Here is an 18,848-nt window from a genome sequence, read left to right as displayed (position 1 = left end):
CAATAAAGGACAGAAATGGTAGGGACCTAACAGAAGCAGAAGATATTAAGAAGAGGTGGCAAGAATACACAGAAGAACTGTACAAAAAAGATCTTCACAACCCAGATAATCACGATGGTGTGATCACTGACCTAAAGCCAGACATCCTGGAATGTGAAGTCAAGTGGGCCTTAGGAAGCATCTCTACCAACAAAGCTAGTGGAGGCTGATGGAATTCCAGTTGAGCTCTTTCAAATCCTCAAAGATGATGTTGTGAAAGTGCTGCACTCAATATGCCAGCAAATTTGGAAAACTCAGCAGTGGCCACAGGACTAGAAAAGGTCAGTTTTCATTCCAATCCCAAAGAAAGGCAATGCCAAAGAATGCTCAAACTACTGCACAATTGCACTCATCTCACATGCTAGTAAAGTAATGCTCAAAATTCTCCAAGCCAGGCTTCAGCAATATGTGAACCGTGAACTTCCAGATATTCAAGCTGGATTTAGAAAAGGCAGAGGAGCCAGAGATCAAATTGCCAACATCCACTGGATCATCGAAAAAGCAAGAGAGTTCCAGAAAAACATCTATTTCTGCTTTGTTGACTACGCCAAAGCCTTTGACTGTGTGGATCACAATAAACTGTGGAAAATTCTGAAAGAGATGGGAATACCAGACCACCTGACCTGCCTCTTGAGAAACCTGTATGCAGGTCAGGATGCAACAGTTAGAACTGGACATGGAACAACAGACTGGTGCCAAATCGGGAAAACAGTACGTCAAGGCTGTATATTGTCACCCTGCTTATTTAACTTATATGCAGAGTACATCATGCGAAATGCCGGGCTGGGTGAAGCACAAGTTGGAATCAAGATTGCCGGGAGAAATATCAATAACCTCAGATACGCAGATGACACCACCCTTATGGCAGAAAGCAAGAAGAACTAAAGAGCCTCTTGATGAAAGTGAAAGAGGAGAGTGAAAAAGTTGGCTTAAAACTCAACATTCACAAAACTAAGATCATGGCATCTGGTCCCATCACTTCATGGCAAATAGACAGGGAAACAGTGGAAACAGTGACAGACTTCATTTATTGAGGCTCCAAAATCACTGCAGATGGTGACTGCAGCCAGGAAATTAAAAGACACTTACTCCTTGGAAGAAAGCTATGACCAACTTAGACAACATATTAAAAAGCAGATCATTACTTTGCCAAAGGTCCGTCCAGTCAAAGCTATGGTTTTTCCAGTAGTCATGTATGTATGTGAGAGTTGGACTATAAAGAAAGCTGAGCACTGAAGAATTGATGCTTTTGAACTGCGGTGTTGGAGAAGACTTTTGAGAGTCCCTTGGACTGAAAGGAGATCCAACCAGTCCATCCTAAAGGAAATCAGTCCTGAATATTCATTGGAAAGACGGATGCTGAAGCTGAAACTCCAATACTTTGGCATCTGATGCGAAGAACTGACTCATTTGAAAAGCACCTGATGCTGGGAAAGACTGAAGGTGGGTGGAGAAGGGGACGACAGAGGATGAGATGGTTGGATGGCATCACCAACTCGATGGACATGAGTTTGAGTAAACTCCGAGAGTTGGTGATGGACAGGGAGGCCTGGCATGCTGTAGTCCACAGGGTCACAAAGAGTCAGATATGACTGAGTGACTGAACTGGAAATAAATAATATTTTTTAAAGTACTATAAAAAATACATAAAAACAAGAGAAGGAAAACTGTAACATCCTGGTTTGACTAGGTAGTGGTAATTTCACTGTATCGTTGATTACATGCTTACCCTTTATGCCTGGTTATTCTGCAGAACCATTAAAACACAATCCTCAAATATTAATCATTTCTACATATCAGGGTTTATTTTATCATCACATTGGATTGTTTGGGAATATCCAGTTCTCCTTGCTTACAGCTCCCAGGGCTTGGTCACTTGTTCACAACCAGAGTTGAAAGAAAGTTGACCGGGTCATGTTTATCAGCATGACCCAGCAAGAGGTATAAACTGTGAATTCCTCATTTTCAAACAAAGACTTATCAGAGAGCCAGATAACTCTGCAACTGATTTCTGCTCCATAACAGGTAAGTGACTGTATACATTTTATGTCCAATAATTTTGCAAGTTTCCAAAATTTTAAGAAAAATATTCCCTAGCTTTTTTTCTGTACTACTCCTACTACAGTAATTACTATTAACAAAGACTTATAATGACAATTACTTGGGCTTCCCTAATAGCTCAGTTGGTAAAGAATCCACTTGCAATGCAGGAAACCCTGGTTTCATTCCTGGGTCAGAAAATCCCCTGGAGAAGGGATAGGCTACCCACTCCATTATTCTTGGGCTTCCCCTGTGGCTCAGCTAGTAAAGAATCCGCCTACAATGTGAGAGACCCAGGTTCAATCTCTGGGTTGGGAAGATCCCCTGGAGAAGGGAAAGGCTACCCACTCCAGAATCCTGGACTGGAGAATTCTGAGGACTGTATAGTTCATGGGGTCAAAAAGAGTCAGGCATGACTGAGAAACTTTCAATTTCAAGGACCACTAAGTTTCCATTTGTTACTGACCTCCAAGTACATTAAACCTATTCAACATGTAATCTCACAATTCCTGATAGGGATTTTGCAAGATCCTTTCACTCTTCTCTGGTGGCAATTCACACCCAGCCAATCTGGGTGAGAAGTTAAAGGTGGGACCATGTACTAGGAGCCCAGCCTGCCTGCAGTACATCATCTAACAAGATCCCAGTTTTACTGAACTTTGATTTTCCCTGTATTGACAGGGAAGAAAGTATACAAGTTCAGGAGCAGGCAATAATCAGATGACCAGGAGACAGAAAAGTCTGTCATATTTTGGAGAGATAGAGGGGGAAGAAAGGGAGGCAAGGGGAAGGAGAGGGAAGAAAAGGAGAGAGATTAACCCAGCAGACTGTTTTAGATTACAAAACTAGCAGATTCTTTAACAAGCAAAAAGCAGACAGAGAGGAAGGTAAGAAAACCCATCTTCTTCCTCCCAATCCCCTTCTCTGAACATGCTTATACAGAAAACTGTTTGAACTTAACTTTCCTCCTCTAGCTGCCCAGGGCACAGATACACACCTGCAGAAGCAGGGGAGGAAATATTCTCACTATGTTGTCCTTCTCATGGAAAAGTAATAAAATCTTTTCACTACTCCATAAATCTCAAAAAGGGTTATCTCCTATGGGTTTCCAACTGCTAAATGGTAGTGATTATCACTTAACATGCTATAATGCTCTTTACTTATAATCTCCTTACAATTGTTTTCATGAGGACTGAGACAGGTAGGAACTGTTAGCTATCTGCCATTCTCTGAGATTCTAATAAGGGGAAGTGGGTGACATCTCTGCTCAACACCCAAACCTCCAGGCAATATGGTCCACCTGTGTTCACTAACAGAAATACCCTCAAGCAACATTCTGACTAAAAAGCTTAAATAAAGACAATGGAAGGTGAGAAACTCAACAGAGCTAAGATTCACAAGTACCCAAAATACATAGACAATATGTGGCAGTGGCAAGGAAAATGATAAATGGATTTGGGATAACATACAATAATTCCAATGAGTGTGTGAGTGAGAGAGAGAGAGAGAGAGAGAGAGAGAGAGAGAGAGAGAGAGAGAGAGAGTGTGTGTGTGTGTGTGTGTGTGTGTGTGTGTGTGTGTGTATTTCGGAGCGGGGCATGCCATGAGGCATGCAGTATCTTAGTTCCCTGACCAGGGATCAAACTCATAGCCCTCTACGGTGGAAGTACACAGTCCTAACCACTGGACTGCCAGGAAATTTCCAAATTATATTTTATATAGTATATTTTTAATCTAAAAAAACTTTTAAAACCTACTTTAGACCTATAAAACATCCTATTTAAAGGAAACATATTTTACCCACCACCACTGATCAAAAATACAAAAAAAAGTTTTAATTCTGTATCTATACTTGACTTGATCTAGACCGCAAATTACTGCTTGTTTATAACAAAAAGGCCTTTGCACTTAAAACAGTGCCAAAAATTCCTCCTCAACTGCTTTACACATTCAGGCTCTAAGAGCACAAAGCTCTGGGGAGAAGATTCTCTAAGAGGAGAGGAGCTACAGCATTTTCAAGTGAGTAAAACTGAGGGTCATTATCTCCTTGACCAAAAAAAATCAGGGTTTGACCACTGAGCTGCAAATAAACCTGAGTTCATTTGCTCCTAGGCTGATCACCTGGAAAAGGCGATGGCACCCCACTCCAGTACTCTCGCCTGGAAAATCCCACGGATGGAGAAGCCTGGTGGGCTGCAGTCCATGGGGTCGCCAAGAGTCAGACACGACTGAGCAACTTCCCTTTCACTTTTCACTTTCATGCATTGGAGTAGGAAATGGCAACCCACTCCAGTGTTCTTGCCTGGAGAATCCCAGGGATGGGGGAGCCTGGTGGGCTGCTGTCTATGGGGTCACACAGAGTCGGACACGACTGAAGCAACTTAGCAGCAGCAGACTCATCACCTGAAGGGAATGTTGCTACCATCTGAAGACCTGAAAAAGGCAGTTTGCAGCACTGGAAAACAGAAATCGGAAATGAAAAGCAGTCCCATCTCCACAGAGGGCTCTGAAGAGAGTAACTTCAGATGCAGAGACCTTACTCTGCTTTTTTCTTGTTTGTACTGTGTCTTCATTGTGATACGTGGCCTCTATTTTCTCTAGTTGTGGCACAGGGGCTTCTCTTGCTGTGGTGCACCAGCTCAATTGCCCCACAGCATGTGGGATCTTATATCCCCCACCAAGGATGGAACTGCCGTGTCCCCTGCACTGGAAAATGGATTCTTGACCACTGGACCACCAGGGAAATCCAGGACCTTACTCTTTATTCCCATTTGTTTTCTAAGCAATGACTCTGGATCATGATCCAGTTCTCCAAGTAGGCTTTCTAATCAAACACATATTGCCAGCTCTGTTAAGCCTTCTGATGTTTCTCCATCTATGGCAGAGGTTTTCCACCAAGGGTGATTCTGTCCCCCAGTGAACACTGGGCAATGTCTGGAGTTACTCTGGGTTGTCACAACTGGAGGGGAGGCTACTGGCATCTAGCGGGTAGAGACCAGGGATGCAGCTAAACATCCTACAATATACAGGACAGCCTCCACCACAGAGAATTCTCTCGATCAAAATGCGTGTGGCTCTGACTACATACCCATGCTTCATTTTATTTCTAGATGTCTGAATTTATTAAGATCACTAATGCAAGGCATAGGTTTTTGAATCCCAGATGGTAGAATTTTGTATAATTTAACTTTTTTTCCTGTACTTTAATCCACTAAATCCAACACCTAAGTTTTCATGCCTGTTTCCAAATTATACATAATTTTTGGTGGCTCGGACAGTAAAGAATCTACCTGCAATGCAGAAGACCCAGGTTCAATCCCTGGGTCAAGAAGATCTGTTAGAGAAGGAAATGGCAACCCACTCCAGTACTCTTGTCTGGAAAATTCCATGGAGAGAGGAGCCTGGTGGGCTACAGTCCACAGGGTCACAAAGAGTCAGACACAACTGAGCAACTAACACTTTCACTTTAAAACATAAAATTCTTTGATACTCTCATTATTAATGTAATGATCAAGTAGAAGAGATTATAAGCACATAATCTGAGGGGAGGACAACCAATGCTGAGGCTGAAAAACCCTGACCTCACACAACATAAAGAGCCTATTTTTCCAAGAGCCTGAACCTGAAAGAAGTTACGTCAAATAGGCCTCAAATCTATAGAAGAGGGAGGTGAAACCCTGGAATGCAAAGAGTTAACACAAACTTGAGCCTTTTCCAAATATAATAATACCCACCTGCCCTTTATAAGGACTAAACTCTCAGAGCCAGGGGGTATTTTGAAGAGCAGGCCCCCCTTCATTTCTGCATTTTAACTAGAATCAGTATATTCTGTAGAAAGAATAAAAGCCCAAGTTCCTAAGGATTTGTACAGGTCACCAAGTAATTCAGTTGGGAAATGAGTCTTAAAATCTAAGTCGATTTTCTCTTAGACTTAGCATTTTTTGCATAGTTGACTTGAAAATTTACATTTTAGCATGTGCCAACTTGATGAGGTTTTTAAAATCTAATTTTCTTTTACTTTGTCATCTTTTTCCTAAAGTATTCTCATTCTTGACCTCAATAGCTACCCTCTTGCCTTCCTATTAGCACATGGGATACAGCTTAATAATAATTAACATGTGGAATACAGCTTAATTTTTACCAAAGGTCCAGGACTTAGAATTGACATTTTGAGCACTTGGTTCTTAATGCTTGGTTCAAATGCTCTAGTGATTAATTTTCATTGCACTGCATATGAAGTAGAGGATTTGAGATAAATAAGGTTAAATTTCATCAAAATATTTAAAATGAAAAAGAGAATGTAACAGAAGACAATTAATAAGCAAGGAAAATGAAGGGAAAAACAAAGTATTTCCCCCTTTTTTTTAACCAAACTACAAGAATGTTCCTTAAAATGTTTTGTAGAGTATTAACAGGTATTTTACATAAAAGGGTCTCAGGTCAAGTAAGTCTGGAAAATAGCTCTGTGACCCATCCCCACCCACCCCGCAGAGAAATCATTTCACAGCTGGCAGATGAAAGCTTCAGAGTGTCACTCAACTTTATCCCATATTTTCCAAACTTATGAGGACCTCATAACACTTTGTAGTATAAGTTCTATTAAGTTAACTTATTCTATTTTGTTACCATCTTATTTGAGTTCATTTTAGCAGCTGATCCAAAATCCACCAGCTTGATGTGTCCCGTTCGGTCAATGAGGATGTTCTCGGGCTTGATGTCTCTGTATGGAAATCAAGGCCATAAATTAGTGTTGTCTTCTCCATGCCAATCATCAAGCAACTGCAGACCCAGGATCGTGATTCGGCCAAGAATCTTAGTGTCTACGGTTTTGCCATACAGACCTCCCTACTGATGGACATATGTAATAAGCATTTTAAAAAACAAATTAAAGTAAAAGAAAGAGAAAGAATAGAGGGAGGAAGGGAGGGAGGGGGAGGGAAGCAGAAAAGGAAAGGGAACAAATACCTGTTATTAGATGGATTAGTTCTCCTCAAGACACACATTTCATATTACGAAAACTAAGGCCACAAGACGCTAAGGGGTTTGCTCATGGTCATATGGCTAGTCAATGGGTAAAAAAACCAAACTCTATTCAGGATTTTGTGGTTCCTGGACTAAGGAGCATTCCATTCCCACAACATTCTCAGATGCTCATAAAATTTACATTTTAGTGAAGATGTAAAGAAACACTTTCCAATTGAGGATTTGGGAGAACACATTTGTCGATTACTAACAAGCAAGGTAAGAAGACTACATTGTCTTCTGTTTCTGTGTGGTAGGCCACTTCCTTGTGCAAATTAAATTTGGTTTTCCTACCATAGCATCCAAAGAACTTAAGAGCTCCTCTTATTAGGCACATTAACAGATCTGACTAGCAAATGTAAGAACACTCAATTTTAGATCTATTTCATTGTTGAATGGGGAAGCAGAAACAGCTGCCATTTTGCACAATTTGCCTTAAGCCAATTATTGGTGAAGACTGGCTAAAAACTGGATGAAGAATTATTTTGATGCTGAAATCACTCACTCCATTTTAGGAAGTCTTAGGTGATACAGGTAAATTCTCAGTAGACTACCAGAGTCTCACTTACCGATGTACATAGCCCATCTGATGAACGCTGTGGACAGCCAAAATCAGTTCAGCTAGGTAAAACTGAATCATATTTTCATCTAATTGGTCCTCATATCTATTCAAAAGTGACAGCAAATCCCCTCCAGGCTGATATTCCATGACCTGTACAGAATGCCAAAGTTATTCATTCTTCATACACCCCCCCCCAAAAAAAGGAAATGTTCTCAATTAGATCCTCGAATACTGCCTGACATGTTATAATTACAATGTCTTCACAAAGCTATGAAGATGTGTGAGACACACTGTAAGTCTCATGAAGGATGAGGTCCCTGCCCTAAGGAAATTACAGCCGTTACCCAAGAGAATCAATACAATAAAGACACGTCCTAAACACCATGCACAGTGTTTGCAAGGCAAGTTTGAAAAGCTGAATTAAATCCACCCACTCACCCACCCACCCAGGTCGACACCCCAGACAGTCCCTAGGATTGATTAGATGCACAGCATAGATGGAGACTCCTGGAGGGCAACAAACCCTCTTTCTGCAAACCTTTCTGCATTCCTCTCAGCACCAGACAGAATATAGAAGGTAGACAATAAACATGATACAATCTTTTCCTTAAACAGTTTGGAAGGTAATCTGACCACTTCTGTTAAAAATTTAACTCTCAAACAAGGGCTCTGTGACAAGCTAGAAGGGTGGGATGGGGAGGGAGGCTGGGGAGGGAGGGGACATGGGCATACATATGGCTGAATCTTGTTGTATGACAGAAAACCACAAAATTCTGTAAAGCAATTATCCAATTTAAAATTTTTTTAACTTTTAAATGTAAATATATACCCTTTGAACCAGTAATTCTATTTCTGACCGTTTACTTCATAGGAATTTGCAACAGTTTGTCAATAAAGAGATTCATTGCAGAATTGTTTGTAATATGGGAAAAAGAAACCCTGGAAATCAAATAGCCATCACTAAGAGACTGCTAAAATATGATACATCTAAACAATAGGTTAAGATGCAGATATTAAAAATGAATGGATGGGACTTCCTTAGAGGTCCAGTGGTTAAAAATTCGCCTTCCAGTGCAGGAGGCGCAAGTTTGATCCCTGGTTGGGAAGCTTAGATCCCACAGGACTTGGAGCCAAAAAACCAAAACAATATTGTAGCAAATTCAATAAAGACTTTAAAAATGGTACACATACCCCAAAAAAAGAAATCTTAAAAAAAAAAAAGGATTTGATCTAGTCATTCTGCCATGGAAAGCTACCCATGATAAGTGATGCCCTAAACAGGATACACTAAAACTTTTTGTGATTGAAAAAGTATTTGTTACATTTGTTATTATATACATAGGGGGGAAAAAACTGGAAGAATATAAAGTACAGCCTTAGAGAAAATGTTTCATTAGCAAAAAATGTCTTCCACCTGAAGAAACCAAAATTCTTCCACCTCCTGATAACAGATTGACATTCCAGAGGCTTTAAGGCTCGTCCCCAGCAGGTTTCAAGTCTCAGCCCAGTGACTCTCTGCCTTTCAGTTTTGTCCTCTGTAAAATGGGGATAAGACTGTGCCTAGCGCCCACAAGATCCTCCACTACCATTCAAGTCCTTTCCTTGCCCTGAATTCATGGCACTATCCTTTCCACTCCGGCTAGGAGAAGCTGGGATCCATTTTGACCATCTTTGCAATCATGCCAACACTTCCTAAGCTCTCCTTCTGTCCTTTGCTCTGATTTCCCATTTTATCTATATATCTATATATATGTGTGGGTGTGTGTGTGTCTTTCAAGTTGTCTCAAACCCTTTCTGGAAAGAGGCAAGTTCTTAAAAGCTTTTAAAAAACACTAAATTTCTCAAAGGCTTCCCAGGTGGCACTGGTGGTAAAGAACCTGCCTGCCAATTCAGGAGACCTAAGAGATGCGCGTTCGATCCCTGCATCAGGAAGATCCCTTAAAGAACGGCATGGCAACCTACTCCAGTATTCTTGCCTGGAGAATCCCATGGACAGAGGAGCCTGGGAGGTTATAGTCCATATGGTCGCAAAGAATCGGACATGACTGAAGCAACTTAGCACACACGCACACAAATCTCTCAAACCACTGCATTATAGAAGCCAACTACAGGATGTGAATTATCTCCATCCTCCTCCAAATTTCTGTTTGCTTTCAGTCCAGAATTAGAAGAAGGCTCTAGCCAAGTCAGACATGGAGCAGCTGCATATGTCCCCAGAGGCCTCAGGCTGGTCAGTACAGTCTCTGCCCAACACCAGGTCAACAGACACCAGGGACCTCAGGAGGAACCAGGAACTTGCATGTCCTCCCCAAGGGCCCCTCGTCACCTGGCATCTTACACGTAGCAGATACTCAACCAGATACTGGACAATTTGAAAATGAAGTTTCCATTATGAACTAACAAGGACAGCAACACTGAGAATGAGCATCAGCTAAAATGCAGACTTTATTTCCCCCAAATTCTAGGCAGATGTAAGCTGCTTGTCCCAATCCTCGAAGAGCCCGCGGAAGGCACCTGGCTGCCTACTGCTCACCCACACATCCCAACCTGCTTCTCCACACGCTCTGGGCATGTGGGTGAATGTTAATTTTTTTACGTCTGTTTTAAAAATATATACTGCCATTAAAAAGGTCTTAAATATCCACATGCAAAAAAATATTGCACTTAATAACAGAAGTACTCATGCTTTTAGAACCAAAACGTCTTAAAATAGGAACAATGCGTATTTATGACGACATGGTGTACTTACAAATTTTCTGATCTGGCTCTATTAAAGACGTGAAGAAAATAGAATGGATTGCAAGTTTAAGACTGAGAAAGTCAAACACAGAGCAGCTGCTGGCCACTAAGATTCTATCTGTGGAACTTCCCTGGTTGTCCAGTGGCTAAGACTCCACACTCCATTGAAAGGGGCCCAGGTATGTATGATCCCTGGTCAGGGAACTAGATCCCACATGCACTAATTAAGAGCTCAAGTGCTGCAACTAAAGATCCTGCATGCTGCAACTAAGATCTGACACAGCCAAATAAATATTTAAACAAAAGAAAATTCTATCTGTAATGACAATGAAAAGTAGTTCAGACAATCAGAACCATCTCTTAGAAAGGCAAAAACATATGTAAGCTTTGCTTCTATTCAGAAAATCCAAATTCCTGAGCTGAAAATCCCTGCCCAAATTAGATTAGTCTTTTCTACTGGTCAAACAACTTTCCATTTCTTGAAAACGGCTCATTAAGAAAATAAGCAACAAAAATGACAACAGCTACTAGGCAGGAGGCTCTACAGCAGGAGGTCAAGAAAGTCACACTAAATAACAAAACTCCTTATCAAAGAACCTAATCAAATTTGACCTTCCAACAAGATTCTGGACTGCCATAAAATTACTGAACATCCCAACTGCACACCATCAGAACTTAGTTTAGGCACTTACTGACTAAATTTGGCTACCCACGATGTGACCCCCATCCCCAAACTATCCTACTGAGGTATAGTCACTCATCCTGGGATGAATGGAGCCCAAGGGAAGACAACTTGTGTGTGGTGATACCAAACTTCATCAGTTTTGCTCTTGAGTCTAAAGAAATAATAAAGAACCAGGACTTGGACACTTTCAGAAAACACTTGTAGACTTTCAAGTCAGTTCAGTCACTCAGTCGTGTCTGACTCTTTGTGATCCCATGGACTGCAGCACGCCAGGCTTCTCTGTCCATCACCAACTCCCAGAGCTTGGTCAAACTCATGTCCGTCAAGTCAGTGATGCCATCCAACCATTTCATCCTCTGTTGTCTCCTTCCTGTCCTGCCTTCAATCTTTCCCAGCATCAAGGTCTTTTCCAATCAGTCAGTTCTTCACATCAGGTGGGCAAAGTATCGGAGCTTCACCATCAGTCCTTCCAATATTCATTCAGGACTGATTTCCTTTAGGATGGACTGGTTGGATCTCCTTGCAGTCCAAGGGACTCTCAAGAGTCTTCTCCAACACCACAGTTCAAAAGTATCAATTCTTCGGCGCTCAGCTTTCTTTATGGTCCAACTCTGACATCCATACATGACTACTGAAAAAACCAGAGCTTTGACTAGATGGACCTTTGTCAGCAAGGTAGTGTCTCACTTTTTAATATGCTGTCTAGGTTTGTCATAGCTTTTCTTGCAAGGAGCAAGCGTCTCTTAATTTCATGGCTGCAATCACCATCTGGCAGATTCTTTACCAGCTGAGGCACCCAGGGAAGCCCAAGAACAGTGGAGTGAGTAGCCTATCCCTTCTCCAGCAGACCTTCCCAGCCCAAGAATCAAACAGGAGTCTCCTGCATTGCAGGCGGATTCTTAACCAGCTGAGCTACCAGGGAAGCCAAACACCGATACAGTATATTAACGCATATATATGGAATTTAAAAAGATGGTAACAATGATCCTATATGAGACAGCAAAAGAGACACAGATGTAAAGAACAGACTTTTGGACTCTGTGGGAGAAGGCAAGGGTTGGATGATTTGAGAGAATAGCATTGAAACATGTATATTACCGTATGTGAAATAGATGGCCAGCACAGGTTCGATGCATGAGACAGGGCGCTCAGGGCCAGTGCACTGGGATGACCCTGAGGGATGGGATGGGGAGGGAGGTGGGAGAGGGGGTTTAGGATGGGGGACACATGTACACCCATGGCCGATTCATGTGAATGTATGGCAAAAAACCACTACAATACTGTAATTAGTCTTCAATTAAAATTAATTAATTTACAAAAAAAAAAATGATACCAAATCAAGAGTTTCCAGAAAGGGGAACCCTTCTACACTGTCGGTGGGAACATAAGTTAGTGCAGCTACTGTGGAAAACAGTATGGAGGTTCCTCAGAAAACTAAAAATAGAGTTGCCATATGATCCAGCAATCCCACTCCTTGGCATATATCCAGACAAAACTCTAATTCAAAAAGATACATGCACCCCTATGCCCACAGCAGCACTATTCACAACAATCAAGACATGGAAACAACCTAAACTCCTGTTGACAAATAAATGGATAAAGAAGATATAGTGTGTGTGTGTGTGTGTGTGTGTGTGTGTGTGTGTGTATACACACACACAATGGAGTACTGCTGCTGCTAAGTCAGTTTGGTCGTGTCCGACTCTGTGCGATCCCATAGACGGCAGCCCACCAGGCTCCCCCGTCCCTGGGATTCTCCAGGCAAGAACACTGGAGTGGGTTGCCATTTCCTTCTCCAGTGCAGAAAAGTGAAAAGTGAAAGTGAAGTCGCTCAGTCGTGTCCGACCCTTAGCATGGACTGCAGCCTACCAGGCTCCTCCGTCCATGGGATTTTCCAGGCAAGAGTACTGGAGTGGGGTGCCATTGCCTTCTCCAACAATGGAGTACTACCCAGCTATAAAAAAGAATGAAATAATGCCATTTGCAGTAACATACTAGAGATTATCATACTAAGTGAAGAAGTCAGTCAGACAAAGATGAATACCATATGATATCACTTATATGTTGAATCTAAACTATGACACAACTAAACCTGTCTATGAAACAAATACAGAATCATATTACATAAAGAACAGAATGGTGGTTGACGTGCGGTGGGGGAAGAGATGAAATGGGAGGTTGGGGTTAGCAGACATAGGCTGTTATATATAGAATGGATAAATAACAAGATCCTATTATATAACACAGAGAACTATAGTCAATCCTATGATAAACCATAATGGAAAAGAGTATTATAAAAATGTACTCTGTACATAAGTATAACTGAATCACTTTGCTGTACAGCAGAACTTAACACAACATTGTAAATCAACTACACTTCAGTTAAAAAAAAAAAAAAGGAGCTCTGAAAGCATCATCAAGTCTCACACCAAGAGTTTTCAAGTCTTCATACCAAATGACATACTATAAACCAAAGACCAAGGTCAGCAGAACAGAACACAATGAACACGTTAGACTAAAGTCACCACCCAGGTTGTACCAAACAGATCATTCACAGCATCCGAACTTGTCCCCTAAAAGAACTCCATCCCTGACTTTTACTATTCAGAGATGCCCAGAGAGACATGGATCCTCCCTGGAAAAGTGACTTCTAACCCAAGAAAAAAACTGGCAAGTCCTCTAGGGCAAGGCTTCTCAAGCCTGTCTATACACCAGAATCACGTGGAGAAACACTTTTTTTAAAAAAGGATAAAACACATTCATCCACATAAATATCTGAGTGCCTATTATGTGCCAGGCACTATTCTAGATATTATTAATAGAAAAATAGCAGTGACAAAAACTGACAAAAATCCCTGCCTTCATGGAGCTGGAATTCAGGTAGAATGAAAAAGAACTGGAAAAAAAAATTCAGTAATACTAACGGGTTTATTATAAAGTATGTCTCTTTCTCATCCCAACCATTGAGAAAGCTTGCCAAAAAAGGTGGATTCCATGGATCAACTTCTTCATGGATCAAGCTCCACAGGTGGGGGCCAAGCATCTGCATTTCAAGGAGCTTCTGGGGTGACTGCGATGCAGCACTGTATTAAGACCCGATGCTGACGAGGCTGCAGGGGCAACATGGGTCACTACTCCAACCGAGTGAGAAGATTCTACAGAAGAGACGCCCTGGTATGAAAGCTGGCTTGAATACAGCCCTCACTTCTGCTGCTTATAATTTTCCAGCGGTTACCTGGAGCCATTCCGCATATTAGGACAAGATCACTGAGAGCAAAGGGCTGAAACATGACCAGTCCACCCGCACTGAAGCAACCATCCTGCATCCCTGCAAAAATAGGAGATCTCCCTGCAGGTCACCTCAACAGTGATCACTAAGGCATGGTAATAGAGGCCAGGGAGCCAGGAGGATGCAAAAAAGCCCTACAGTAAAACCACCCTGAACACTGTGACAGCCCTATGGATGGCAGAGAAAGCACAGCAGCTGACAGACCAGCCTGGCTTGCAGCTATAATGGACTTGCTCTTTTAAAGCAAAGACGTCCCGGCCGACAGAGACAGACCTTTCTGATGGCAGCAGCTGCAGATGCTAATTAAAGGGCAGATCTTACATGTGTTTAGTTTGGAAGGAGCGGCAGCTTCTCTCTTGGTGTGTGCATCTCTACCCAAGTGCTGGGATGGCAATTCCCATCAGTTGAGTTGTATTTGAAACAAAGGAAAAATGTGTATGTGTGCATACACACACATACGCTTGCATGTATGTGTGTACATATGGGGGTAGATTTATAATAGTTCTTTGCATTCTATCCCAATTTGCATACTGGTGTCGTTAAAGGCATACTGTGTTGGCCGCCTCTTAGAATCATGTCCTTGAAATGCCTGCACTACAATCAGCATGACTGCAAGTGCCATGAAAATGTTAAGGTTGCTGCTGGCATCGTCACCCGCCCTGCGCAGTGTTCCTGATCTTTGGCTCAGGGGAGGACAGGGTGGATACTCTAAGGAGAGAAGCCCCTGGCACAAACCCTAAATTCTTCTTCTTGAAGGGCAAGGTGACCAAGAGAAAAAGAGAGAAGGCCCTTTACGTCAGAAAGTATGAATCCCAGCCTGAGTCATCCTTCTATTCAAAAAATCCTCACTGAGCATCCAATCATCCAGAGTCTTGGCAGGAAGCTGACCCCATACTCAAACTAGGTGATTTGAGGTCATGAACTGAGGAAAGGGCTATGTGTAGAGGTGTGGGAAAGGTTAAAGGAAATGAACACCAGATGCTGAACACCCCAGGGCGAGCAACAGCAGGGGAGTAGGCACCATTCGTTGGCCTGAGAGGGTAAGGAAAGGGGTCTCGGATGTGTACACTATGACTAAAGAAGCACAAGGAAGAAGTGGTAACCAGAAACTAGCTATGGCTGTAGGTCATCGGTTCTCAAAGTGGGGTCTGGGACCCGATGAGAAATATGAACTCGGGCCCCACCCCGCAAGACCTACTGGATCAGCAATGCTGAAGACTGGGGCCAGGCAAATCAGGACAACGTAACTACAGTCTCCAGAATGGTGAAACTCTAAATGCACGCCTCTGAAATATGCCTCAAAAGACCAACACGCAGAACCACTACTTCAAAGGCACTGAGAACTCAAAGAACCCCCTGAGGCAATAACACACTCAGCAATCGAATTGGAGTCAATAAGACGTATTAATATCTCATTTCGCCAATGAGAAAATTGAAGCTGAAAAGGCCAATGACTCCGGAGAGACCAAGCAAGGAACAGAATAAAAGGAACCTATATTCTAAATAACAGCTTCCTTCTGATGGGCAGCTGGCTTGTGAAGCGGCAGCACTGGTGAGTTTTGAGACATGCCTAAAACTGGATCATCTTACCCAAGAGATCAAAACAGCACATGTCTCGCTGTCAAAATGATCCTAAGCTGCCGTATTTCACTCAAATAAAATAAACAAAGAAGCAGTATTCGTTAACCCTCTCCCACCCCCAATGATGGCAGAGGCTGGTGATCAGACAGTCCCTGGGGCCACTGCCCAGAAGAGCCCCCCTTCAAATGACTCCTACGTAGGAAGGGAAGTATCCACAAAATGGTATCCCCATGGGCTAAAAGCAAGACAAGAAATATAAAGAACTAAACCCAAGCAGGACATCCGAACACGGTTGTGTTAGAAACAGTTTTGGATGTGACAGTATAAATGTAATAAGGAAGACCACGGAAGGTGGAGCTTGGGGGCCTCGTGTCTAACCCCATCTGTTAATCTACAAAAGGAGCTGTTTTAACCTCTGGGCCAGACTCTAACTGATCCCCCAAATCCATTCTTTCCTTCTCCCACAGCAGTAAGAGGCCACGCAGTGAGACAGTACAGACGTGTACAGTCATGACAAAGTTCTGGTCAACAAGACGTGAGAGGAAGTGATGTGTCCCACTTCTGCATCATCCTGTGTAGAAGGAGTCTGCTTGCTCTGCCTTTCTGCTCTTTTCTCCTCCCAGCCACGTGGAACATATAGACATGAGATGGTCCAACTTTAAGCATGTCAAAGAAGACAACATCCTAAGGCGCAGGAAGACACAGAAAGGAATCATCATGTACAACAGGCTGCCCACCAGTCTGGACTGTATTTGAGGGTTTCTTTGGTATATGACCTTAGCCTATACCTTAACTAATAAATCCCTGTGTGCAACTAGGGGGAAGAAAACTTTGGGAATGAACAGAAGGAAGCTCATGTAAGGTCACAAAAGGGAAAATAGATTCGTGAGTCAGTAATAGGCTCAGAGCATGGGCAGCCTGAAAAGACCTACAGTATGAAAAATATCAGCACAAGTTAGCAAGCTTTACAATTCACACAAAGAATTTAGATACAACACTACAAGCAATGAGTTGCAGAACAATGTTTTCTTTGTGGAGACCGGCAGCTCCTTCATGGAAGGACATTGGGGAAGGCATCTGTTAAACAGAATGGAACAGATTTCATCATGAACCAGATCAACAAAGTACAGCTTCTGTGGGCCACCTGCCAGGATACGCGACTTGCCTTGTTACATGGAACCAGACGTTAAGACGGACTTTGCTAGGATTTTCTATAGTAAAACCTGGTAAGCCATGCTCACTGGTGTGTAACTATGAATGGGAAATTTTTAACCATCAAAACTCAAAAAGATCCAAGTTCAATTTCCTTGCGCTGCAAATCAAATTTTAAAAAATTTCAGTGGACCTGTCTTCAACAGCATACTTCGGAGAAAAAAAACTCATACTATTAACTTAACAGGTTTCCCAAGTGACTTAGGAGTAAAGAATCCACCTGCCAGTATAGGAGACACAGGTGTGATCCCTGGGTCAGCAAGATTCCCCTGGAGAAAGAAATGGCAACCCACTCTAGTATTCTTGCCCAGGAAATCACATAGATGGAGGAGCCTGGCAGGCTACAGTCCATGGGGTTGAAAAAGAGTCAGACATGATTCAGGGACTGTGCTGTGCTTAGTTGCTCAGTTGTGAGAGTTGCTCCGACTCTCTGTGATCCCATGGATTGTAAGCTATCAGGCTCCTCCATCCATGTAATTTTCCAGGCAAGAATACTGGTGATCAGGTAGCCACTTTCTACTCCAGAGGATCTTCCTGCCCAGGGACTGAACCCAAGTCTCCTGCATCTCCTGCACTGGCAGGTGGATTCTTTACTGCTAGTGCCACCTGGGAAGCGACTAAACAACATTAACATAATACAACTTCCATAGTGCTGTAAGTACATGGTCTGTAAATCAAATTTCTATGAAATTAATCATGCAGCCAACCAATAAATATTTCTTAAGCGACAACCTCTGGAAGCTCTACTAGAAGCCAGGGAGATATCACCACTCTGATGGAGGCTGAAGCCTGGTGGAGGCAACCGCCACCCACTCACCAAGAGCAAGTTCAGGCTGCTCTGAGCACACAGCAGAGGGGTGTCCCTCCCACAGGTCCAGGAAGGGGTTCTGGAGGAAGAAACATCTGACTGGAGCCCAGAAGGAGAAACAAGAGTTAACAAGGTAAACAGGGAAAGAGGCGAGAGCGTGGAGAAAGTATACATATTTTTTCAGATCCTTTTTCATCATAGGTTATTATAAGATATTGAATATAATTCCTTATGCTATACAGTAGGTCCTTGCTGACTATATATTTTATCCATAGTAGTGTGTACCTGTTAATCCCAAATTCTCATTTTATCCCTCCTCTTCCCCCTTCTCTTTTGATAACCATCTTTGTTTTCTGTGTCTATGAATCTATTTCTGTTTTTTAAATATGTTCATTTGTACCATGATTTTAGATTCTACTTAGAAGCAGTAACATACAATATTTTTCTTTCTCTGACTTATGTCGTTTAGTATGATAATCTCCAGGTCCATCCATATTGCTGCAAATGACATGATTTCATTCTTCTTTACAGCTGAATAGTATTCCACTGTGTATACACACCACGTCTTTGTCCATTAACCTGTTGGTGTACATTTACGTTACTCCCAGGTCTTAGCTATTACAAATAGTGCTGCTATGGCACTGATTTTAAATGTATCTTCAGTTAAACTCCAATTGCATTATACATTAATCTTTAACTGCCAGGGGAGTTTACTGTGATTTGTAGGTCTCCCCAAATTTCAAAAGTTTAATCATCTATAGGCACAGGGGAATTTCAGTGCTTTACAAAGCAAATACAGATCCCTCAGGTAGGACCTGGGATAGCACCCTGTAATCACACAGATTCATAATTTGCAGCAAAATGGATGAAT

The 18,848-nt window shown here is 42.2% G+C and overlaps 1 protein-coding gene across 8 annotated transcripts in view; it reads right to left on the bottom strand.

Moving 5' to 3' along the window:
* The window catches only part of CIT (citron rho-interacting serine/threonine kinase), a 175,291-nt gene that overhangs the window by 129,917 nt on the left and 26,526 nt on the right, over nucleotides 1-18,848 (bottom strand). For 7 of the 8 annotated variants that reach the window (XM_070769560.1, XM_070769555.1, XM_070769557.1 and 4 more), the window contains exons 6-7: nucleotides 7,671-7,813; nucleotides 6,706-6,799 (exon numbers count right to left, since the gene is read on the bottom strand). In XM_070769560.1, coding sequence (XP_070625661.1) covers nucleotides 6,706-6,799; nucleotides 7,671-7,813 — 237 coding nt within the window. The remainder of the gene's footprint in view (nucleotides 1-6,705; nucleotides 6,800-7,670; nucleotides 7,814-18,848) is intronic. The other variant, XM_070769563.1, reaches the window with a different exon arrangement.

The sequence above is a fragment of the Bos indicus genome, chromosome 17 (genome assembly GCF_029378745.1).
Source record: "Bos indicus isolate NIAB-ARS_2022 breed Sahiwal x Tharparkar chromosome 17, NIAB-ARS_B.indTharparkar_mat_pri_1.0, whole genome shotgun sequence".
Classification (NCBI taxonomy): Eukaryota; Metazoa; Chordata; class Mammalia; order Artiodactyla; family Bovidae; genus Bos; species Bos indicus.
This window is presented reverse-complemented; position numbering and strand designations above follow the sequence as displayed.